This window comes from Apteryx mantelli, chromosome 15 (assembly GCF_036417845.1).
Source record: "Apteryx mantelli isolate bAptMan1 chromosome 15, bAptMan1.hap1, whole genome shotgun sequence".
Taxonomy (NCBI): Eukaryota; Metazoa; Chordata; class Aves; order Apterygiformes; family Apterygidae; genus Apteryx; species Apteryx mantelli.
The window spans coordinates 8,490,982-8,516,276 of record NC_089992.1 but is presented as its reverse complement, the minus strand read 5'-3'; the positions used below and the strand labels follow the sequence as shown (position 1 = coordinate 8,516,276).

Sequence of the window (25,295 nt, the reverse complement as noted above, 5' to 3'; positions counted from 1 at the left end):
GATACACCAAGGTGCCAAGAATATATGGTATTTACCTAGTGCAAGGCTCTCCATATACAAAATCAGATTTTTAAGACATAGCTTAGGTTAAAGGAAACCAGAACAAAGCTTCCATCGGGGGAGAGGGGGCTTCAAGCCACGAGGCAGGACATGAATAACCCCCGCGCAAGAAGCGCCGATGCCTTGCTGCGGGACCACCCTGCAGGGCACCCGCCTCCCCAAAGCCTCGTGCTCACCAGGGCCAGGCGGCAGCCGAAAAGGGGCCTCGTCTCGCCTCGGCGCCCCCCCTCGGCGGCTGCCCGGCGCCCGCCCGCCTGCTGCCGCGGCCTTGACGGCGACGGGCGGGCGGCGCCGCCGCGGCTCGTAATGGCGCCGCTCGCGGCTGCTCCCTCACGCGGCCGCCGTGCTGCTCCCGCCCGCGGGGCGGGGCGCTGACAGGGCGGCGGTGGCGGCTCCCTGCCCGCCGCAGCCCGGGGAGATTCGCCAGCCCCGGCACCTCCCCCGAGCCGATTATTTACTGCCGGGGCTGCTCGTTACTGCCGACCCCCCCCCCCCCGGCGGTACCTCTGCGGCCCACCCTGGCCAGCAGGCGGAGCAGGGGGAGCAGGGCGGCGTCGGCGGCGGGCGGCTCGGCGCGGGCGGCGTTGGCCAGGGCCTGCAGCAGGGCCTCGCTGCCCCCTTTGCTGATCAAGTAGTGGATTCTCCGGTCGGTCCCTGGGGAGAGGGGGGTGAGAGGAGAGGCACGTTGAGCGCCTCGCTGCCGCGGGGGCTTCGCCGTAGCGAACCCTCCCCGGCGCCTGGACCGAACGGTGCTTCGTGTGACGCGCGGCGGCCCCCCGCCATTTCTCCACCGCATCCCTACAAACCTAAGGGCGTTTGCAGCATCTGCTGTGGCTCTCAAGTGTCCCTGGATCGGGGACACGGCCCAGGCTGGGCAGCAAGACCGCGCGCCCTGCTGCCTCTCGCTCCAGCTGGTGTTGCTTCATGAACCCACGTCCTGCAGGAGTTTCTCATGGCGCATTGAAATGCGGCAGAGAGGAATAAGCAGGGACACCAGCGGATTTCAAAGGAGACGAAAGCTCAGTGATCTTTTCTTAGATATTGAAAATTAAATAAGCAAAGGAATAAAGTTCCAACAGGCTTCTGCCAAATGAAGAGGAATCCCAGGGAAGTTTTGGAGGCAGCTTTCAAACAAATCTAGGTCTCCAAAGAAACCGCATGCTAATCCTGTGAGCCCTACTGTGTCAACAAATAACGATCCACAGGCTGCTCGGGCCAGCTGTGAATTGCTCAGGCCTCCGTATTTCATGGAAGCGGCGCATTCAGCCCCTGGAGTTCCCAGAGGGGAGACGGTACCTTCTCTCATCCACGTCGCGAATCCTTCCACCTAATTGCAGAACGATGCTGCACAGCTTCAAAAGAGAGGCTCAGCTGGACAGGGGACGTCTCTGGTGGGGCTCGGAGCAGGAGGCGATGCAGGAGGCCGCCAGCACTTGCAGATGCAGGCCCCTGCAGCCTAGCAACCCTGTCTGCTTGAAAATTGTTTAACAAATGACATTTCTGAGGTGGAGCAGGAGGGGAAAGAAACTGAATTCTCTTTCAGTTCTTTTGCCAAGTCATTTATTTTTTCATGTGGCTCGGACACATGCAGCAGCATGCCTTTCATGCTACCATGAGGTGGAGGTGCCTTTTGGGGAGGTGCTGAAGTCTCCCTCTCCATCAGAGAGAGTCACCGAGACTGGGGAAGTCAGGTTCCTGTCCCTGTCTCACGGCTCTCTCTCTCTGGTGGCCTTTGTGAATGTTTCCAGTGGTTGACTGCCAGGAATTATGAAATACCTTCAAACTCATGGGTACTTTTATCCAAAAAAAATTGAGGCATTTTGTCTTTTTTTTTTTTTCTTTAACCAGCTAAAATGCCCAATCTTCCAAGTAAAGACTGGAGAGCTATAGCTACAACCCATGTATTGTCCACCTTGCAAATACTTGGCTGAGTGCATGCGGCTATGATTACCCTGCCCGCGGTGGCCAGCAGGCCTTGCTCCAGAGCCTTGCTTCCTTACCCAGAGAGAGCAGGTCAGTGAGAACACCGAGAATATTCAGGATGACATCCTTGTCACAGGAGCTCTGCAATGGAAACACACAGAACTGAAGGATAAGCTCAGAACAGTGAAGGATCTTTTCTGCAAGGGACTTCATGCTACACAGGGCGGCAGTGAGCCGCAGATGCCTCAGCGGTGTAAGGGCATTGAGATCCCTGTTTGGATACTGAATACTTTTTGTGCCATCTGGCCAGTGAATGTGTGGCACTGTATTAATGATGCATCTTAAAAGCCTCTGATGGACATACTGGTCATAGCACAGTAGTATTTCTGCAGTTCTGTGAATAAATCTCTCTGTTTCAGCTAGCCTGCCTCTGACTCTACTGTGCGTATTTTCCTATTCTTTTGGTAGTCTGTCTTTTACAGATTTAATTCCAATGTATTCCTTTCTTCTGAATTATTTGGGCTTCTCTCCAAACATTCAGCACATTTCAGCTCACTGGGTTCTGGAGGCGAATTAGCAATTACTTTAAGAAAGGAAGAAAGTAAAACATGAAGAGATGAGACTGTGGGCGTTTGGGGATTATTTTGCCATGGCCTGGAGCACACCTTTCCCCTTGCAGGGCTTTAGCTGGCTGCGCTCAAGACCCACTCTGAGATAAAAGCTGTTAGCTGGAGGAAGCCTCAGAGGGCCTGGCTCCCTCCTGTGCTTGGAGCCGTCTCCAAGCTGAGGCTCTCATGCTCATCCCTGCTGTGTACCCTGTTGATTCATACCCTGACCCGCTGCCTTGACTTCCTGGCTTGACCCCAGATTGGCCTCATTGCTGATCTGGGCTTTTGGCTGAACCTGGCTACCATCGCTGGACCCGCTCTGCTCGCCTCGCTTAGGTACTGTGGGACTGCGCCCTTGCCAGGGGGCCCTGCCGCTGGCTGCCCTGCTGTCACCCTCGGCTCCCACCACCCTTCTCCTGCAGAGCACCCTGCCCTCTCTGCTCCATGGCGTCTATAGCGCCCCATTTTATTCTGTGACAAAAATGGACCAAAGTTTATGCCTGTTTTATTCTAAATTGTATCTCTCTTTCTTGGTTTATTCTGACTAGCTCAAAGTTGAGGAAATTCTGTATCCCACCAAAATGTTAAATCTGGAATAGTCTTCACTGAGAACATCCCTTATTACTGACAGCTGAAGAAGAATAAGTGTTGTTAATCTCATTTATAATAAAAATTCCCTTGTCTTTTCAGCCTCACAGCTACAACCACAAGGAAGCCTGGAATTTGGAGAACAGAAAGATGTCCTAAACTTACCTTGAATCAAGACTGAGTAAGTACCACACCCTGAAATCACACATTCTACTTTAAATAAAGTAAATTTTAAATTTTGCATTGGAGGAAATGAGATAAACAACTGTACTTGAGGAGAAGAAAACATGTGATATGTACTGTCTATTTTCAGTACAGTAGGCCTCTACTTGAATCCTCCTCCAACCAAATACATTTCGCTGCCGAGACTGAAGAATTAATCTCTGGTCTGTGCTGCTGTATGAGAGATTTGGGTTCAGTTCTGGATCTCTTAATTTCCATACAAATGCAATACAATGCAATACAAATTTCCTGTATAATAAAAAACATTCATTTGTGTGGCCTTGATCCTGAAGAATCTCAGATGTTTCCCATAAACCATAGTGAAATCCCTTTATCTCCCATTAAATTATTACAGTGGGATAATACCTTACAAATATATGACTACTATATTCCTGAATGTTGAAGTACTTCAGAAACTTAACCTGCTAGTACATATTTTAGATATGTGGGATCATTTTACCAGCCAGAAAGACTCAACCATTCTCTGACATTTTTAACATTATACAGCCGAGCATTTAAGACAAGGATTTGAGGAGTACCATCTAGCAAAAAGAAACCGCAGAAAGAATATTAGGAAAATCTGCCTAATTCAGATCTGTAATAATGATTATAATTAATGCAAATGGTCAGTTTGCTTCCAGTGGATCCCTGCTAAAGTCATTGCACAGGCTGAAATGGTTTTGAGGGTTGTGTAGCTAATTACGCTGTTGCATATCATACCCTCCTTTGCTGTAGTGGGGGAAGCTGTGTATTGAGTGAGACGTGGGAACGCAGCAGGAGAAAGGCCAGTCTTCGTGGTTAGAGCAGGCGATCATCAGCCAGGAGAATCCGGTTTCTACCTCTGTCACAGAATTGCTGTAGGATGGTTGGCAGCTCACTTCAACCAAATCTTGTTCTGTGTTGGATAATTGTATGTGCCTTCTTTTGCATGCAATGTCTACATTAGTGCTGATGTTTCCTAACTTCTGTATCCTTAACTTTACATAGTCTTAGATTTTTTTACCATAATTATTAAAAAACAGAACCCCAAGCTGCTGACAGCTAGAATTCCCATCATACTGTTTCTGGTTGATTATCAGTGCTACTTAATGTGAACTGCTTAGTGCACATTTCATGCTGGCGTAAGAGTGCAACAGGAATGAGACGAAAGAACAAGAAGTGGTCGGGATAAGGGGTAGGAAGAGAAAGGAGTCAGACTAGGATGAGAGATTAGAGCAAACAGAAAGAGGATTGATTCAGAAATGGAGGACTCGGGGAGGAGGGTCTGTGAGCATTACCTTCTTTCTGAAGAGTAAATCTCTATAAAAATTAAGCTTTTTTATGAGCCATGTTGAAATTGAAAAGCTCAGTATGATGGGATTTCTGGTTCTTTTAAACCAAGACAAACAGAATATGTGGCTTTAATGGAATCCAGTAACCTCAGGCCCAACAAGTATAGCTATTCTTATCTTAAAGGGGGGGGGGGGGTGGGGGGTGACAGGACCAAACAGATGAAAGTCTGTAGAAGGGTCAAAGCAGTCCTGAAGACCGTTCCTTTTAGGTGGCATATCTAGTTTACATTCAGCTTGCTAATTCCTTTCTTCATTCGTCAGTCCACAGTCTTGAGCTGTCTCTCTCAACTCTCCCACTAACTTCAGAGAAAATGAAGAGCGATCAGAGCCCTCTTACCAGGAGTTCCTTGGCATTTTTTAGCATGGGGACTTAATAGTCAGGGCAAGCTGTCAGGGGTGATGAGTATTCACCAATTTACTGACTCCAGGAAGAGTTACTGTTCTCAGCACCTTTTTAAATATCAGGCTTGACTAAATCAGACTGTCCTCTGGTTTTGTCTTGCTGCCTCTCAGTATCCCTTTCCTCTGTAGGTGGATGGATTACACATTAAGGTTTCAGTAATGAAGTCTTCATTGATTTATGCTCCTATTACACAGGGTTGTTTATTTTAACTAATTGGATTGTGGGTTTCCTAAGCCGTTAACACAAATAGTGATGACATAAGATATCCTCTGAGTTTCCATGCACTTTATCCTTGGACTCAAACAAACAAAGAACTTGAGGGGACACAAAAGATCAAGCTTTAAAATGTGCAAATTAGAGTTGGGTGATATTGCCAAATATTTTATCTGAATATTTATTCTCACTGTCTTAACACTAAAACTCTGAGCATGTTGGTGCCCCTTAGGTCCCCTTCCTCCAGTGCCCTGGTGAGGGAATTGGATGACTTGTGTGTTTGCTGAAGCAGTGGATAAAATCCTAGTCCCATTACAAATGATAACAAATTTCCCAGTAACTTCAGTGGCACCAGGATTTCAATCAACGAATTGTACAGAAAATTGCAGAAGAGCACAGCTCCAATTTATAATAGCAAAGCAATGCAGAAAAAGCATCCCTAAAGCTGCAGTTGTCTGATGAGAAAGCAATTTGCCTGTTCAGTAGAGACAGCTCAAGTTTTGACTAATTGGCTGAAAAAATCATCAAAGGAATCTGGACATTGAATTTTTATTAGAATTAATTATTTAATTAATTAATACTCATACCAAACTGTTTGTGGTTGAATTACCAACAAAGAATTCATTCACAAAAAATGTTCAGTAAATCTTTTTGAACAGTAAATACAAATGAGAAGAAAATCACAACTTGTGCCACAGCTAAAAAAGATGAATAGAGTAATTTCTTTAATGCAAATTCCTTACCCAGCTCTGGTTAAAATAAACACATTATATTTTTATTGGAAGATATGTTTGAATGTTCAAGAACAAATCGTAAGTAAAGAGAGAAGTAAAATTCTTCTTGCTAAGTATTTTCCATTCCTCCCAGCACTTATGAATGTTAGATGTAACATCTATATGCACACAGACTAATGAAGATGCATTCATGCTGTAAGGGTGGAATGAGAGCTGAGAGAAGTTGCCAGAGGCTGAGGTTAGGCTGCAAAATCACCAACCTCCTGCAGGATTTCACTAAAAGGGTTTAGAGTTGGAGCCAAACTGTTACCAATAACAGCAGTCTGTTGCTGCCTTTCACAGCTTGCAGCAGGACAAGGTCTAAACTAACAGAAAATGTCATTTAAAGTATCAAGCATGGCTGTAATTTTTGGCTGGAACCCCTCCTCTTAGCTTTACTTTAGCAAAGCCTGATGTCGTTCTCACCCAACTGGGAATATCACAGACCTCAGTACAGATGCATTTAATCAGCTCCCAGCTGATAGTTCTTCTCTGAGCTCTTTCTGGGAATTAATCCCTGAAGCACGAGAGCTTTGGTTAGCTTGGCTGAAGCTCCTCATAGATAAACCACAGGAAGATGGAGAAAGCCAGAAATAAAAAATACCCCAATACATAAGTCATTGATACATTAAAGCAGCAAGTGATTAGTTAGTGACATTGGGTTTGGAGGACAACAGCTTGATCCCAAAATTGTTCTGACTGGTAGTTCAGGTTATTTTCCTGACCCACTATTAAGGAGAGAAGGAGTTCCTATGGCCTGTCCTATTGTTCTTCTGCTCCTGGGAACATGCCAAGACAAGCTGTTATTTACTTAAGACAAGATTATAAAATCTCCCATTCTGTCTGGGAAGTCTTCTGGGATAGTTACTGTAAACTTTGAAGAGCCGCTAGAGATGAGGATTTTCCCATCCTACCTGAAGGACAGCAGCTATCAATCAGTTCCCCTTTTAGAACTGGCTTAAAATGAAGACTTCCCTTAAACTATGTCCTTTCTGTAGCCCTGGGGCCTTTGTGTCTTTTGCCCAACGGCAAGTATTTCTCCAAATGAGACATGCAAACTACTGAGAGTGTTTACTGAGAGTCTAAGCATTATTGCTGAAAAAAAGGAGACTGCCCAGAAAGAAATCAAACAGCATTGATTTATGCGGCGTGATACTTGCCAATAAATATTTTATTTGGGGAAAGAAATACAAAGCTGGTATTCCTCTCACAAAAGTCGTAAATGCAAAATTAAAGAAGTCACTCCTGCAAGACAGTGGATAACTTGTTTTCTATCAATACTCCTACTAAATTAATTGTTGGATATAATCTCACAAAGCTGCATGACTACTTAGGAAAAAAACAGAAGTGGTCTGTTTCTAAAGAAAAGCTATTGTTGCACTGTACTAACAAACTTCCAGACTTTTTTTATTTTTTTAGAGAGACTGAGAAATAGGATGTCCAGTTCCAGGGATTTTTGTTTGTTTGTTTGTTTGTTTTTAAAAAGTCAGTTTTTAAATAGAAAAGCAGGATTTCACATCTACAAAATACATCCTTCTTTCTTTGCTTACCCCTACCAAATTTGCTGACACAAATAGCAGCAGTCAGAAGCCTAGCTGCCTGTGTAATAAGACTTGCATCTGCAAGTAAGATGCCTCACTATGTGCACTCAAAAGTCTGTTGAAGAGAAAATCTCGTGCAAAATTATACCTGCTAAAATTAAGACCAGGTTAGGGGCCTAGCAGAATTAGTCCCCACTCCTTCCTGAGATCTCTTGGACTGCAAATAACTGTAGTAGTATTAACTCTTAAATCAGAGACACCCCTCCTCATGTTCTGCCACCAGTGAAGCAGAGGTGCATACCAGGCACTACTGCCACGTACAGCCACCCACTGCTGGCATTATGGATTTGGCAGCTGGATATCTTCTTCCCACAGCAGACTATCCAGTCTTAAAGTAACTGTGAAACCAGGTTCTGTGCCTTACATTCTGCACCTTGGCAGAGTGAATTGCTTTTTCTAATTTAAGTGAAGCTAAAACTTCACACTTAAATAAGAGAGTAAAATACCCTGGAAAGTTTCTTGTCTGTGTGCTCCCATCCTCAGCCTCAATATTCAGCCAGCTAACCGTGATTTCTTCTTGTTGGGAGGTTATTGTCAACAGTATTGAATGCATGGAGGTTTAGAAAAAAATCATTATTCCTGAGGGGGAAAAAAAGGTTCAGGTATCTCTGAAATTTCACTAGGCAACATCAGAATAAGGGAGTATTCCAATTCAGGTGATTACAGCCTAAATTTTGTTATTACTGCAGTGCTTTGTTACAATACGGCCATCATCCAGCTTTAAAAGAATCCAGAGAAGTTACAGTCCTGTTCCCCCTACTCCTAAAAAAAACATCCAAATATCTTATACATTGCCACAAACGTCACTATCCTCTGTTGTAAATAATAAGTACATTTCTTTGGCCTCATCTGGAGTTCCTCTGCTCAAGAGCCAGATAGGCCTGAGCAAGCCAGGAAACGCAAAGCAGACATGGAAATGAAAGGATCTATTTAAAGATTCGGAGAAGAGGACCTTGCTGCTTGAGTAGTGTCCTAAGTGACCTATTTAATCCTTCAAGAAAGGCATTCACAGCTGTGCAGGATCGCGTAGCCCTCACACTGTACACAGAGCAGCCAAGGGACCTCCCAGAACAAGACATGTGTCCAACAAGTTCTTGTTCCTATCCTCAAGCCTTAGAAGCAAGTACCTCTCACTTGCTCCTGCAGGCCTCTGGTAGGCAGGGTTAACATCCTATTTAGCTATGCAACAGATATTTTCATTCCTACTGAAGCTCAATATCAAGCCAGGTTCTGTGCATCAGCCCAAAGCGACAGTTGTGGATCTTATACTAGGGAATATAGCAAATAGCGATAAAAAGTCTTCCCTCTCTCTGGCCTGCTGCAATGTGGTGTGTGACCTTTTTCATTGCCTCTAGTAACCTGAAACTATGATTTTTCATATCCTTGATTGCACTTGTGTGTGATAACCTGCAACTTTTTTCAGTAATACACCAGATCACTGCTAGGTATGGTGACTACATACAGTTCACAATGGATGGCAACTTGTCCAGGTGACTGGGCAGAAGTAGTGCCTCAAAGCAGAATTCTTCATGTTATTTTACAGGGATTTGCTTCTATTCATTGAGCTTTAGGGCTTGTTCTGAAAGGATGGCGTGCTAGACACTGTGGGACTGAACTGCTCCAAGGCAGAGCTGGGCAAAGCTCAAACTTAGATTTGAATGTCTTCAAAACACTGAGGGTGTTAAGATGCAACAGTTTGGCCTGAGCTGATCTCTAGCCAAAATAACTTGGTGAATAACATGGTGGAAATCATCTGTGCCAAGGAATCTTACTATATTTAATGCAATAAATTGCACTAACATAGCACCTTTCATCACAGGATCACAGATTTCTTCGCAAATTAATTAAGACCTGCCCCACCCCATCCTTCATCAAGGAGATTCATTGTCCCTTATTTTCCTGGTGGGAAAATGAAAGCAAGACTGAAGTGAATCAATGGCAAAGCCAGGGGCAGAGCCCAGACGTCTATTCCGATAAAATGAAGTAGAAAGACTTTCTGCACAAAGGTATTACAGCTCTCAGTCATGTGCTTATTTCTATTTCATTTATGGGGGTTTCAAAGATTTCCTTCCCTGGGAGCAATCTTCTCTTCCCAGCTTTCCAGAAATATGTGCAGCAGAAAAGGACCATCCCCTGCAAGGAGTCCTAATGGCACACTTGGGAGAAAAAGCGCTACTCAGCGTCAGGGGGTTCTAGCCCTATTTATGAAGAGTGATACTCGCTTGTGCCCAAGGCCTGGACAAGAGAGATGCAACACATAATTCAGGAATAATAATAATAATAATAATAATAATAATAATACAGGAATTAAGAGACACATAGACCATGACCTGACCTGTCTCCAAGGAGTGAGTTTTAGCCACTGTGTTACAAAGACTGCAGGGCATTTCACCTAATTTCAGAGGCAAGGTTGTTCATCATGTCTGTGCCACAAGCTGTCACACTAGTAAAATATGTTCAGATCAAGCTATCTGCAGCAATTATGCCCTGATATACTGCAATTTCTTGGATCCCTTTGGTAAAGTAAATTGCTTTTTTCTTTCTTTCTTTCTTTCTTTTTTCATGCCAAAGTTCTCTTTATCTTTTCAAAAAAAGAATTGCCCTTGTGCAAAAGTTCCTCCTGATACAAAGTTCCTTTGTGTCACTTCCTCCTCTCACTAATGCATCTCTAATAGAGCAATTACTTTATTATGTAGAACCGGTGGTAAAACACATTATTATATAACCCTAAAATGCTTCTGTCAAATTGGACGTGTTGAAAGAATCAGGAAACTTTCAGATAAATCAAAACACCTGATATTCTGCAAAGGGTTTTTAGACTTTCCTTTGGATATTTCTAATGTTCTTTTTGTAATTAGTACTGCAGATAAATTCTTTTAAGTTTCACCTCTTATTTCACAGTGAGTTGCCTATGACACCTAAAGATTTTGACAGGATTTAATTTTATATCATTCACCTTTTTCCTTTTGTTCAATCTATTTTTATTTTAATGCCAAAATTATCCTAGCATATGTCTTTCACACTCTCTTGGTAATTTTTTTGTATACCATTAACTCTTCTTGCACAAAGATCTCTATATGCATGTTAGCACCTACTATTTATTGGTGTTTCTTGGATTTATTCCTATAATTTATACTTATACTATACTTATACAGCCTATACTTACACTTTTATTCCTATTCCTTTAGCCATTACTGAGATATTTTAAAATATTATGTTTCATTCAGATGCTGCTCTGTTACAGCTACTAGCATACCTGTGACCCAAACTTAATAGGGAGGGATCTAGTTTTTCCATTCAGCTGTTGTTCTCTTTCCTCTGCTAATGATAAAAGATCGACATGAAACATGCTGCAATATTTGTTCATGAGACTTTATGGAGGTAACTCCAAAGAACACTGTGTCTTTCAAAGAAGGAGTGGATTTGTGAATTAAGAAAGTTTTTTTCAAACAATGACATTTGTTTAAGTCCAAGTGAGTCCTGAAGATCCTTGGAAAATTTCCAGATGTACTTGCTTGTTAATAAAACCATAGATTTTGAGCTGAGAGCAGGCTTCTTTAATCCCCAGTTGTGTCATACCACAGCAAACGTGAGCATGTGCAGGTGGAAATAAATAGCCATAATGAAGATGCTGCAAGTCTAACCTTCTCTATGATGTTCCTGCTCAGGCTAAGCAAGATAAAGCCACAGGAGTCCCCACATGTACTCTCAGTCTGCCCTGGCTCTTGCCTAGGGTAATACTGCATTCAATTTGGGCTTCTCTCTATATTCCAGTGCTGTAACTCCTATTTGTTACACATTAGTCTGACATCGACCTGTACAGGCTGAAGAAAAGAAACACTATAAGGTACATTCTGGTTTAAACTGACTCCTGTCCTTCCTCCTGCTGAGATAAGTGTCCTTATGTGTCAAACTACCCCACTTTCAGAAGTGCTTTCTGGAACAGCAATGAAAATGCTTTTAATCAATCAACACTTGATAATGATGATTGAGGTATGGGTACTGGAGACAAATAGCTAATAACTATTGTTAGCCATGGGTTATTTTCTTAGGAGATAGAACCTGAAAGGGAAAATGATGAACCTATTTTTCCTATCCAGCCTAAGTGAAAAATCAAACAGCAAACGAAACACGGCATCCATAATGAATAGCAAACTCTGTTTTGAAATTCATAATGATTCAAAGTGTTATTACTAGTAATGTAAAGCAGAACAGCTGTCTAACTGCATTGATGAGACCTATCTGTCTAGATTTTACAGCAATCTTTTAAAAGCAAAGCCTCAGCTCTCTGAAAAGGCTGCCAAGTTTTTAAAAGATATGACTGGGGTATGTCACTTTCCATCCAGAAGGGAGCAAAGCTTTTTATTATCTTTAGTCTAAATCCTGCACAAGACACCCAGCAACAATAAGCCAGTGTTACCATGTTAAAAGAAGGCATGTTTGGGGCTTTATTTGGCCCCATTATATCAGTTCAATAGTTTAAAAGCATTTGGAAGCTGCGTACTGGTCAGTCAAGGTAAAAGGCATTTTAACTAGCTCTGTGAATGAGCTCACTGCTGCGTTTGTGCTCTAGGAAAACGTGACAGGAGTTAAATTTAAAAATATAAGTCCACTGTCCTTTCTGACGCTCCTGAGCTGTGATCTAGGCTGATGTGGAGCAGGGACGTTGCAAAGGGGGAGATGAAGGAGAGCTCTTACTGGCCTTTCTCTTTGCAGCAAGATGGTGGTGCTTCTGTAGCTGAGCAAAGTTCGGCACTTGCTTTGCCCATGGGAGTCTGAGGGACAGCATTGGCCCAGTACATCCTGATCCAAAGAGCACGGTGTCCACTGATGTGCCATCCTCCACATTTAGCTTCTCTCTTCTGAGATCCCATATGGAGTTCACTGAGCTGAATGCCGTGAGAGCTGGCACATGCTCATACAGCATGAGCGTGAGATTGAGACAGATGGTCAGCTGGGGGGACAGCCCTTTGTGAGAAATCATGGCCAAAGAAGAGGCTACAGAAACAGCCTCATTCAGAGTCTCTCCTGAGACACTCTCACATGGGAGCAGGCTGAACATGTGATGGCATATGGCTTGTGAAACAAGGGGACCTTTGGAAGGAGCCACTTACTCCTCTGCTGCTGGCACAGCAACGGGGAAGGAGACCTCAGAGCTCTTCACAGTCCCACCCATGTCTCCCTGAGGACTGAGAAATGCAGTCTTGATCGGACAGTGGGCTGATCTCTGGGAGAAAGGTGAATTCTTCAGGGAATACCCTGAGCATGTTGTCAAGGAGGCCTGTTGGTTTAACAGTGCTCCCCAGCTTTTTCTGGGGCATAAGCAGAGTAACTCAGTTAGGAACAGTTAGTTTCCATCTGTTTGATCAGCCAGCCATTCCAACAACTACCTTTTCGATAAAACCCTCCAGAGTTTGCAGTCACTGAGATAGAGCCGCTGCTGTGGGAGCTTTTGGAACAAACCACTAATAAGCATGGTTTTCCTCTCAGAGGGCAAGTGATTTTAATGCATCTCTGCTTCCAGCTGTCCCCTTGAAATCCCTTTGCATTATGGGGAGATCAAATGACCTAAGCCCTATTGGAAGGGAGATCGTCAAAGACATACAGAGCCAGCCACGTGTTCTCTTTCTTGTTTGGCATCTCAAGCTCTCTCTCCCACTTTGAGAATTTTAGCATGGGGCAAAGGGCCACTCAAGTGTGGGGGCTTTCCCAAAGAGGAGGTCGGATAAATCAGGGCAATAGTGCTTCTTTCCCTGAGCCCCTTCAGAAGCTGTCTCCATGTGGATGGTGCTGATTTATTCCTGGAAAAATGGAGGGTTGAAAGAGGCAGCTCAGTTTGTTCCTCTGACTTCACCAGATCAACATTTTAATCGCAGGGAAAGGTCAGGTGGACCATTCTCCCTCCTCCCCTCCTTTGCAGTGCAGACAGGTGGGCATTCAGTATGCCAAGCAAACTGCTTATGGAAGGATCTCTTTCTCTCTCTGTCTCTCCCTGTCACACGCCTGTTTGCCAGATTAATCCTGACCAAAATGGAAGGGCAACTTTATCTTCACTGTAAATCTACTGCTTTGGCCTTCCAGAAGGAATCTCGTTAAAAACAGTTTAAAGAAGAATGACAGAATTGCACTGATTTCACCCAGGTTTCATGAGCATGGTGTGCCCATGGAGAAAGTTGCTCCACCCTGTGATTAGGGAAACAAGTGGAACTAAGACTCCTATGCCCAAACTTGGCAGTTGAGTTTTATCTCCATTTACTGTCCAAATGGAGAAATCTGGAGGCACAGACATTAAATTAGTTTGATAAAGAGGAAATTTGTAACAGTCCTGTGAATAAAGCCCGGGACTCCTGCTTTAGGCATCAGTGTACCATCATTCTATCTGTCGAAAGGAAGGGAATAGGTAACAGAGCACTGTGGTGGAGCAGATGGGTCCAGAGGAGAAGAATCTGTCTCCATTTACTGCAGGGACCAAATTCACATTGGGTCCAATGGGAAGCCTCTACCTCTAAATTGCACTGACAATTAATGTGCACAAAAGACTTCTCAGTGGCTAATTGCAGTGAAAGTGCTGTGGTGCCTCCATGGCTCTAGTCTGTCAGAAAAATGCATGCTTTGCTTTCAAAGCATCCCTTGTTGAAGGGTGAAAAAAAGCCAAGATTCTTTGGTAGAGTAGTTATTTCTCCCACAGGACTCCTCCTTGTCAGCATTACTCAATTTTTTAATAAGAATCATCATAAAAGTTTTGCTATTCTCATTAATTCTGCTTCAACCTACAGCACCTTTTGAAACACCAGGCTGTGTTCTTTCTGGAGAAAAGACCATGAGAAGAAAAAAAAATGCCTTGTTCTTTAAACCCCTAAGGGATGTAGGCTTCGCTTTGCCCAGATAATTTCTTGTCAAGCAGATGTTATTCTACCAATCAATAGCAGGTCTAACACACTCATTCTCTTCTGTATAGCTTGATAGTGCTGGTGGGCAGAAGGGTCTCTACTATGTTATCTTTGTCCTCTCTAGAAGACATCTGATTGTGAAATCAATGACAAATTATTGACTTCTGAAACCTTAATTTCCTTTTAGTATAGTAGGTCTCCACTCAATTTAAAAAAAGCCACAGATCAACAGGAACTACTAAGTCATGGATCCGAATTGGGTGTTTTTCACTGACCTGTGGAGGAGAATGACCATCTTTCACGTATTTTAAGGGACATTCCTCATCACATGAGACTTTCATGTCCCAAAATATGCTAAGATAAATTGTTTTCTCTATATGAAAATGCAAAGGGTTACATAAATCTAGAAGATTTGAATCTGCACACAAATAATAAAAGTATCTTTGGGTCAGCTTTTCACAAAATGATATAAAAAGCTTTTTTTTTTAATGAAAATGAATATTATCCACAAATATTTGAGGATGTTTTGTATCCATGTTCTTGGTTGAAGGCCATTTCCAATTCAACCATGTCTTCTGAAATTGCAGCACAACAGTGCACTCTGATACATATAAAGCAGGCACTGCTGACCAACCAGTATGTCAACTGAGCTGAACATCTGTACCTACACTTGTATAGTACATACCCTATGATTTCCCCCTAACACTCATTCCCCACCCTCTGCAGAAAACTTGGTTTTTTTAATGAGGAGAAGGGAGACTGTCTGGTGAGATTGCCTTGGACTTTTCTAGGTCTCCATGGAGAAGGTTGTAGATTCCTCTCAAGGAGTGTGTCCCATCACTTTCCTGGCTCAGCCTAGCCCCGCAGTCTCTGGGGACAGAAATAAGCCTGCTCTGCCCAAGAATCGCAGCCCCTCATACTTTCCTGCAGAGATGAGCATGGAGCCTGGCATGCAGGACAGCTTCAGCCCGTGGATCGACACTTCTGTTCTATAGCCCATCAGGCCCTGTAGGCAAACAGGTGCAAATAGACTATCTGTGAGACATGTGCTTATTAAAAGAAAAGGGAAAGTCAATAGGGAATTATTTTATATCCTGGTCTGGTGAGAAGAATGTAGTCATGGGGCTGGAGTCTGGCAGAGCCCAATGACGTGTAGGCACATAATATGTCTGTTGATTTAGGACTTTCAAAGGAGCATGGAAGTCTGAGGTTCTAAAGCCTCCGTACATCAACTCTTAGGTACACAGTAAAGGACCACATCTCCCCAAGAGCCTGTCTCATTCCACCAGGTGTTTCTGTTAAACAGCACCTTAGTTCTGCACTTCCCTTCGACTCTGCACACTCCTCCTGGAGTCCTGCAGAAAGATGAGCTTTTGCCTGCACTTCCCTCAGAGGCATAAATGTATGTCATCACAAGTACAATGATGACAAACACTGTGTTACCTGTGCTGGCGCAAGCAGTAATACTCACACAGAGGCAATGTCCCTATGATAGCAACAACTCCAGGAACTATTTTCAACCCTGCTATTCCAGATTAGTGGCATGAAATCCCTACCTATCTTTTAAATTCTCAATATATTTTGGAAATGTTTTTCTTCCTATTAACACACAGCACTGAATCTTTCTGCTGGTGTTAGAAAAGACTCCTAAAGTTAACCATTATCAGCTCACACATTTTTAAATACAACCAACTTCCTTGCACTCTCTGTTAAATGTCATGTAGTGAGCTTTAAGTCAACAATGTTCATGAGCATATTTTCTACCACAGACATTTTTTCCCATTATAAATAAAGCCAAAAGGACAGTACCAATGCATTGGACAGAAAAATATGTTGAAAGGATGTCTAAACCATTACAACAAAATACAGCATAATATACTGTAAATAAGATTATGTTATATAAAGAAACACAAGCACTATAAATATATTCAAGCAAATGCCTCTTTGTGTGAAAACATCTCTCTTCAGATATTTCATAGAGTGAAACTATTGAAGCCCAAGAAAAGGAGAAGGCTGAAATTTTCCATTGACATAGAAATACTGTTGATGTGATACATAAAGATATCTTTAGGTAAACAAAACACCTATGTAAGGTAGATAAATTCCAATAATTGTTCTTGGCTTATGAATAGATAAGCAGATGCATTTGAATATATTTTTATACTGTATGTGAAAAGTATTTTAACTGAATGCATATGCCTTCTTACATAATGTAGTTTATATATATATGTGTGTGTGTGTGCTTGTGTCCATAATGTTGCACAGTTATCCATAAACTATACAATATAAAGCTGCTTGACATGGTCTAATGTAACACTATATTACATCCAAATAGTGTAAGTTAAACAGTGCAGTCAGGCACTCAACAGCTAGGAAGCACCAATTTTGAAGTGTTCATGTAGTTTCATTTGGTCCCCTGGAGCGGCTACATTTTTTTAATTACATGATAACTTGTTTTATTCCACAAAACCCCTGCTTTCTAATGAATGGTGCCTGCTGCCTGGAAACTCACCCCCTATAGCTTTTTGTCCTCATCATTTAGCATATGGCTCTGTGCATTTTTTATTGTGCAGCATCCAAGCCCTGCACTGAAACAGAATTATTAATTCACTCCTGGATTTTTTCCTGTCTCATCACCACAGATTTCTTTTGCAAACATTCATGGCCTGATCTTCTCAAACACCTGCGTGAGGCAAGGTGGGATTACTAGCCGCATTTTACACATGGTTAATTCAGATGCAGAGGGTTATAATCTGTTCCTCCAGACCTGCATTCAACTGATTTAACTACAAGGCTATCCTGCCTCTTACTCATTCCGCTGTCTCTTTTGTCATACACCTTCACATTTCTACAGCAAGGGAGGCAGGCAGTCTCCAGGAAATGAGACGCTTTCCAGGGCTATAATACAACATACCCTTGCTCAGCCCACCTGTGGTTGCTGCTGCTCTGATTCTTCTCTCGGTGGGTTTTGCACTCCAAGGCCCTACATCCTCATTAATATCGCCACAGGAAACTCTGGCTAGCCCAAGTGCAAGCACTGTCAGCGGCTCTGGCAGCACGCTCAGAGAACAGCTGCGGCCAGCCTGGGGACAGAGCAAAACGCTGGTCCCGGTTCAGCTGGTGGAAGGGTTTCAACTGATTCCAGAACGTGCCTCAGATTTCTCCTAGGGCCTTTAGTGTTCTGCACTGCTCTGCAAGAGTGCCAGATCTCAATATTTCTTCCACGGCCTGGCCGGAATTTGGGGCTAATGTACAGATGCTAGCCTCCTTTCCTCAAAGTAGATGCAAGGCCTCCTGTTGCTGAACGAGGAATTGTAGGAATGAGCTCTGGATTATCTTTAAGTTCTCTTTGGACAGGGACAAGATGACAGTTGAGGTGGGAAGAACAAGTGGTGACCCTGAAAGGTGGGAGTGGGAGGGTCTGGACTATCTCCATAGGATTGTCTGCAAAGAACTATTCCTTTTCTTCCGCTGTTAAACCAGAAAACGAACATGAGCAGCTTAAGAGGCATAGGCAACAGAGATAGGAAAGTGTTGCTGGAGCATCCACTGTTTCCCACTGATGGGTTGTCCCCTGAAACCCAAGTATCTCGTTGAGCTAACTGCACCTATTTTAGGTGTTGCAAAGCTAGAATATTTTTTGTAAAAAAATGGGACAACACTAAGTGCAGTCTGCTGTTCACTTTAGATATGACAATCTCAATAAAACTCAGTTAACGAACTGCATAAAAGTGGCCATCTGGTATTGAGTTCTGATTTTTCTTACCTCTAACTGTATTCCACTGAACCCTGCCTGCCAGGCTGCCTTCCAAAAACAGAGTTCCAAACTCTGACCTCCTTCACCTGCTGTCCAAACCAGTGGGCATTCTGCTTTCTCAGCATTTCTCAGGATTTTGCATCTACTTTGCCCAAATCCAGGAATCCCGTGAGCTCTGCCAGCAGGGTAAGTAAGTGCAAGGATGCAGAGGAGACAAAAGCATTTTCTAAAATGCATTTATGTTCATTGTCACTAGAGCAGCGCAGATATCTTCCCACTTGACTTTAGGATAACAATAGAACCACCCTGTCAGACAGCCAGCAAAACAACCCTAGAGGCAGCACAAGGGAGCAAAGAGATTCAAGTTAGTAAATAGGGGATCCTGTATCTGCTCCCTGCTGGCTACACGGTCATTCAGACAGCAACCCATTCACACAAACCACATCCTCCATTGATATGTAAGATTTTCACCTCTTTACTTTTGAACCATAGCATTTGGGAACCTTCACAGTCCAACACAGTAGGACAAAGTTTGAGCCAAAGATCTGCCAACAGCCCCAAGGGCTGCCAGGTTAGCAGCATATGCGCACAGGGGATGTGGCTTTGAGAAGCATGTGAACACCATGCTGAGAGCCAGCAGGAAACGTGGGACTCCTCAGGCAACACAATGTAGGCTGCCATGGAATAAGGAGACATTTTCAGTAGTAGTCAAGCTCGTGCCTGGGTCTAACAAGCGAAGAAGAAAGCGAGAAGAAAGCAGCAGCAGAACTGCTTCTTATTTAGCTAGCCAACTAAAGGATGGAGTGAGATGAGGGCCAGCACAACCAGGAGCAGAAACTAGCACCCTCTAAAATCTCAAGTGATTCAACAGTCTGGGACATCCTATCAGCAAGATAATGGCTTCAATTTTCTATTGTTCTGCTTAGCTACTAATAGCTTCTTTAACTAATGCCCAGAGAACTCTTCCTGGCATTAAAATAAAGGAGGGATCTAATCCTAAATCTCTCTAGGATTTGGCATTAGGGAAGCTGCCTGTAAAGTGGGATGTCAGATTTTTTTTCCCCAGTCACAAACTGTAGATGGGAAAGATACCTATTTTGCCATGCTGTGGCCAGAGAGTAGGGTGAAGAGCGCTAACCAACCCTAAGCTTGGAATAGGTACTGCATTGTCTGTGTGTGAAGACGGAGCCCAGGTGGGCATGAGTTGAGGAGGTAGGATGTAATGTAGTAAGAGACAGGAACAGAACAGAGTAACACCATCCAAGCAGGAGGAACAGAAGGTGATAGTTGTAGGAGCACTTCAGATGGGGAGAGTCAAGAAGAGAGAACAAAGAAGAAGGTAACAGGGTTAAAAGCAAGATGAGAAACTAGAGTAAACTCATAAGAGCTTGTCTGTGCAATGCTGACACAAAACCTGTGAGACAGGGAAAGGTTTTTCTTATATCTGAAATTCACATTTTAAAGCTGCACCTTGTAAGCAATGAAGCACTTTTTACCTAGAGATCTGAAATGTCGTGTCTTCCCTGCAGTGACATTTTGGTGACAAAATGCAGCTGCACTTGGAAGCAGTTTTTGCTTTTCATCTTGTCACTTTTTAGAACATCTGTAATATGTTGCGCTTTCACGGGCTTGAGCTGTCTTTGGAGGATCATGCTCCCTCGTTTCACTGGGAACAGTTTTGAAGAACTCAAAAACAAAATATGTTTCTTCCCTAGACTGAAGTAGGAACTCTGTTACAAAGTGCAAGTTGTTCAGGTTTTTGGTCTGAATGATACCATGTTTACCAAAGTCAAGTTGAAAGATTAGAAGTAAAAGGGTCTATGCAGGGAGAAGATGGGACAGATCATTACCTTGGGCTGAAGGTGATAGAGTTCATCTCAAGTGGGGACATCCTTCAAGCTGAGAAAAATAATCTGTGCCCGTACTTGGAACCAAGGGGGAAATCTATCCTTCAGTGGGTGATTGAAGGAGAAAGGATGCTTTTACTCTGAGGTTCATAAAGACTGGCTTGGTGGCCAAGTGTTCCCTTATTCCTCAGCTGAAAGCTTTCTGTGTACAAAGCAATACTGTGTGTTGAAATAGATGGAAAATACACAACAGTATCCTGCAGGATAGTCTGATGTATGCAACAGAGATGTTCTTCATGCTCAATAAAATAGCATGAACCAGCACTGACATTTCAGCAGGACACAAAAACAAAGCAACTGTGTTTTGGGCAACTATTGCAGGAAATAACAAAGTGTGGAGAGTTGTTATCAGCAAATTCAAACATCAACAAAAGTTATTATTTCCCAGGCCAGTATTTTCCAACTATTTCAAGTTGAAGTAAACATCTTTTTTATCACTGAATTTTTGGAGCGGAGTTAGGTGATGGCATTGCAGAGTCATGCTGGTAATGTTTTGGCTGGAGGTGGAGCAAGGGGGGAATCAGAACACACCAGAGTTGTAATTGTCATCAACAACTTACTCTACTGTCCGCTAGCACCCAAAACTCTGTATCATATTGAGGATGTACTAAGAAAGCCTATTGGTCTTCTGCCAGGAATACAGGATTTTTAGACATGAGACTTGACTTGTACCTGATCTTAAGCTACAGCTCCCAGTTTAATCCTGGGCCTTGTCCAGTTGTGTTCCCAGGTTATGCAGAGAGAGCATCAGGACTGTTAATGTTAGAGAATATAAGAAAAAATAGAAAAAATGTACACTCAGCTCTCAATTAGCCAAAGTAATAGGGGAAGGACAGTAACTCGGATATAGCAAAGACACAGTCTAGTATAAAATATGCATGAAATAAGCTGCAAGAACATAGGGACAGGCAAGTTACACTGCCAAAAAAAGGGATGGTAAAATGATTTTCCCCAATATGCCAGTTTACTTGCAGAACTCACTGCCACAGGGTGTCATGGAAGACAAACCAGGGTTTGACAATGATAGGAGAAATAAAAGTTGTTGACAGTTATATAAGGTTGGATAAAAATGTCAAGGCTGATCAGCCCACACAACTATACTTTAGAAGCCAATTACGTATCATGGGGTTTTATAACCTTTCCTAAACACTTGCCGCTGGTCACAGATGTCTTCAGAGACCCAGGGCTGGGAGACACAAATCCTTGGGCTGATCCAGGAGGCTAAGTCTGGTTTACACACCCTATCCCTGATATTCTCTCTCTGTGGCTTCTGGTAATGTGAAGTTCTGGCAGACACAAACAATAGTTAAAGGATGCTACTGCATTGGATGTGAAACTCCCCATGCAGGACACACTACCTGAAACTTGTGTCTATTAGGCTCTGACTCGCTTCAGTATAGCTGCATGTGCGGGGAGTCAGGGCACCCTGAAAAATAGGGATGAGTGGAATTTTCCTGTATTTCTTTAAAAGCTGCTTTTGTGCAAGCAGCTGGTCTTGGCAAAGCAATTCCCACTTACCCCTCATGACAAAACGACAGCTCATGAAAGCATGAGCTCCCCTCCCGAAACACACACCCCATTTCACAGGATAGCTCATGCCCCAGCTTAGACATCTTATCCTGCGAGACCGGGAGGAGCACATCCACCCTGGCAGAAAACAGAACCGAGGAGACTGTCTACAGACGTGAGAAGAGATACCTCTCCTTCATCCCATAGCAGAACTACGATCCTGGACCAAGACAGTTCCCTCCCCTCTGCTCCTCGGGAGCGTATACTGAGTATGCACAATGCCAGCACGTCGCCAATCTCACCCTGAGGAGCTTTTGTCACTTCCCTCTGAGTGCTTAGGGGTCATGATAAAGACGATTTGACAGGGAGGAACTCGCTGCCTCCAGACAGATTTGTTTATTCATTCCCTGTAGCCCTCGGTATAATGGTGTGCGTTGCGGCAGCTCGTCTAACTCGCAGCCTGGCAGCCCTGTCAGCTCCCATTCATCGTAAAGCAGGCTATTCCTCACACCTCCCTCGCTCCCCTGCTGAACGCAGCGCGATCTCCGGAGCTGAGACCCTGCCCTCAGCCCGGGCTCAGTGATTGATGCATAGCAGTAATTGCCAGCGTTCATCGCCGAATAGTGAAACTTCATTTCGTAAAGGCTTTTTAGGGCGGGAGGTGCAGGTCAGGACTCCTGCACTCTGATGCCTTCAGAGACAAGCCAGCAGGGAGCTCATGCGAACAACCTCAGCCCAACAAGTTGCTGCTGGTGAATTAAAGAGGAAGACAAGCCAAGCGCCTCTCTCATTAGTTCAAGCTGTTCTTACCTGGAGGGTGGAGAGAAGGACTTGCAAGCCACTGGCTTCTTGTTCTGCCATGCTGCTCCCCACTCACACTCCCCTTCTAGCAGCAGACACAATGCAGCTAGAAAGCAAAGCTGCCAACTTGCCTTGCTGCTGCCCCTGTGCCGTTTAAGAAATGAAGAAGCTAAACACAGATCCCCAGACACATGCACACTGCTACCACCAATAATCACAGCAATGCAACTCTAGACCTCAGCAGGAGAGATAAATGTACCCCCTCCCTCCGAGCTCTCCCACTGTGACGAGAAGATTAATTCCTATATAAAGAATCCTGGGGATTAAGTAAAGTGCTCGGGAAAGGTCTGGGTGCTTGGTGTGCGGCAGGGGGAGCGTGGGGAGGGTGGCAATAGCAACAGGAAAGCAGAAGAGCTACAAACCTCAAAGAAAGCCAGGGAGAAGGGAGAGAGCGCACTGGCTGCCTGACAGGCATTCCCAGCTGACCTGCTGATCCATTCCAGACCCCGCGTGGACTCATCTCTGCTTGACTCCGTTCCAGTGAAATCGGAGACACGGCAAAGGGAGAGTGAGCGAGATGCCCTCGGTCTTAACGAGTGCTGACAATGAACGGAAGATACACACGCTATGGGGGACAGGTGGAGTGGACTCGCCAAGGCTCACTGGCGCTTTTTGGCTTGCCGGCCCCGCCACTTCTGTGGCATCGCAGCCACAAAGGCCACAGGCAGCACCCTACAACGTGAACCGGGGCACTGAGCACACGCCAAGGGGCATCTCCACTACTGCACTGCAAAGGCCAGGGAGCAAAGCAAAGCGCTGGAGACCTGCTTGCCTCACCGTCTGCTTGTGCAAGGCAATCCCCTGGTGCTGTTTGGGGGATAGTTTGCTCCAGGGCCTACTGCAGTGATTCACATACCCATTTCTTTATGTGACTTTCGTAACCCAGAGCCTAACTTGCTCCCTGATACACCAACTACCCTGTAGCACAATTCTAGTTGTAGATAGATAGTGTCGCCCCTAGGAGAGCACAGAGTGTGCATGCAGCTGAATGATGTCAAAGGACTTAATAAACAAGAAGCAGCAGGTAGATGTTGAGCAGAGGGCTAGGTGAGGATTTTCTAGTGAATTTTTTCAATGCAAAAATGTTAATTAGTCCAAGACAAACATTTTTTCAGGGATGTAGTGACTTCAGTTCAGCTTTCTTAATGCCAGAATGGCATTTTTGGTCCAGAGAGACATCACTCCAGAACGGTCTGTAGGCTGACAGTGGAGATAATTACTTGATAAGCAGAAGATGAAGGCTGGATCTTTTCTTTCCAATTTAGGGACATTAATTTCAGTCCCTTAATTCTCAAGTATGTGCATTATTCTGGTGGGGGTCTTTATACCCCCTCTAGTCAGAGCTTTTCCACTTTGAATAAATAGTTAAATATTTTTGAGGCAGTAACATGAACCTTTGTCTCTAGCCACAAGGCAGATGCTTACAGAACTCAGTACCAGAAGGCCACATACTAGATAGTCAATGTACACACACATTTTTTTTGATGATATCAATGAAGCAGTCAGAGAATGGTGCTAAAACTCTAATTGTCTAAGAAGCAGTTAAATGAAAAATAAACTACTCCATGCTTGGCCAGGGTCTTGACAACCTTTACACCCCGCAGAACCTTCACTGATTAAGTGGTTTTGGCCAATGTTAAGCCAAATCCTCCCTAGCTCAGCCCAGCAATATGTAGACAAGTGAGGCAAGCACAACATTCCTTGCATGAGCCAGCCACGTCCCAGGATGGCATGACCAAGTTATAAAATAAACCAGATTGAAATAGCTTTCACGTGTCTCCAAGAGTTAAAGCACTTGATGAGTGACTTCCAGGCAAGGCTCTGGAGTTTCTTTTACATTATCAGGACTCAATAAAATCTAATAATAGTTCTTTATATAAGGAGGGGGAGAACCAAAGGAATAAGGAGAGAGGACCAAAGGAACAGTATCCTCCAATGGGCTGGGAAGGAGGAAGGTGGTAATGGGTTTTATGAGCAGTGCTAGTACACTAAGTCTTACGCAAATTAATGCATTGACGGAAAAAATGACTTAAGAGCTAATTAGAAGCAGTTTAAAGGAGCTCTTCTGCATTGTCTCTGTGTTCTCTTTCTTGTGACAGTTGTACCTGTCAATAGAGCTGTGTGGAAGTATTAATTTCCCCCCGTGTGAATTGTCAGAAGGCAGTAAGGACCAATGGATGTGTGCAGACCCAGGCTGCCGATAGCCTGGATCCCCCCAGTACATCCCACAACCACAACCACCCACCAATCCTGCACTACACCAGCTTCATGATTATCGCACAGTGATCGCTGCTCCCTGTTGTATCATAACACGCTTGATGAATATTCAGCTTGCTGTCCTACCTAGAGCTCAGCAGTGGTCCCTAATGTAGGACCCCATCTTCCCTAAATCCCTTACCACAACCCAATTATCTGGTCCTTCCTTTCTGTGCAAAGAAGCTTTAGAAACAATTGCCAAAATTTCACTGCAGATATCTCAGTTTGGGAGGAAGAGACCACCAACAGCAAAGCTTGAGGGGAAAAAAATCTCTTCTGTTCTTTAAAATAGGTAGTTATCTTGGTTGTGCCCAGAGACTACAAGAAGGCTGATGGCCCCACATCATAAAACAAAAAGCACTGGAACTTGCATTGGATTTGAAGACAAAATGC

General features: G+C 43.9%; 1 protein-coding gene across 1 annotated transcript in view; it reads right to left on the bottom strand.

Annotated features, from left to right (window-relative positions):
* AGBL1 (AGBL carboxypeptidase 1) overlaps positions 1 to 25,295 on the bottom strand; it is a 356,032-nt gene that overhangs the window by 271,377 nt on the left and 59,360 nt on the right. The window contains exons 2-4 of the mRNA XM_067305788.1: positions 7,722 to 7,810; positions 2,061 to 2,132; positions 565 to 714 (exon numbers count right to left, since the gene is read on the bottom strand). Of these exons, the coding sequence (XP_067161889.1) occupies positions 565 to 714; positions 2,061 to 2,132; positions 7,722 to 7,810 (311 nt within the window). The remainder of the gene's footprint in view (positions 1 to 564; positions 715 to 2,060; positions 2,133 to 7,721; positions 7,811 to 25,295) is intronic.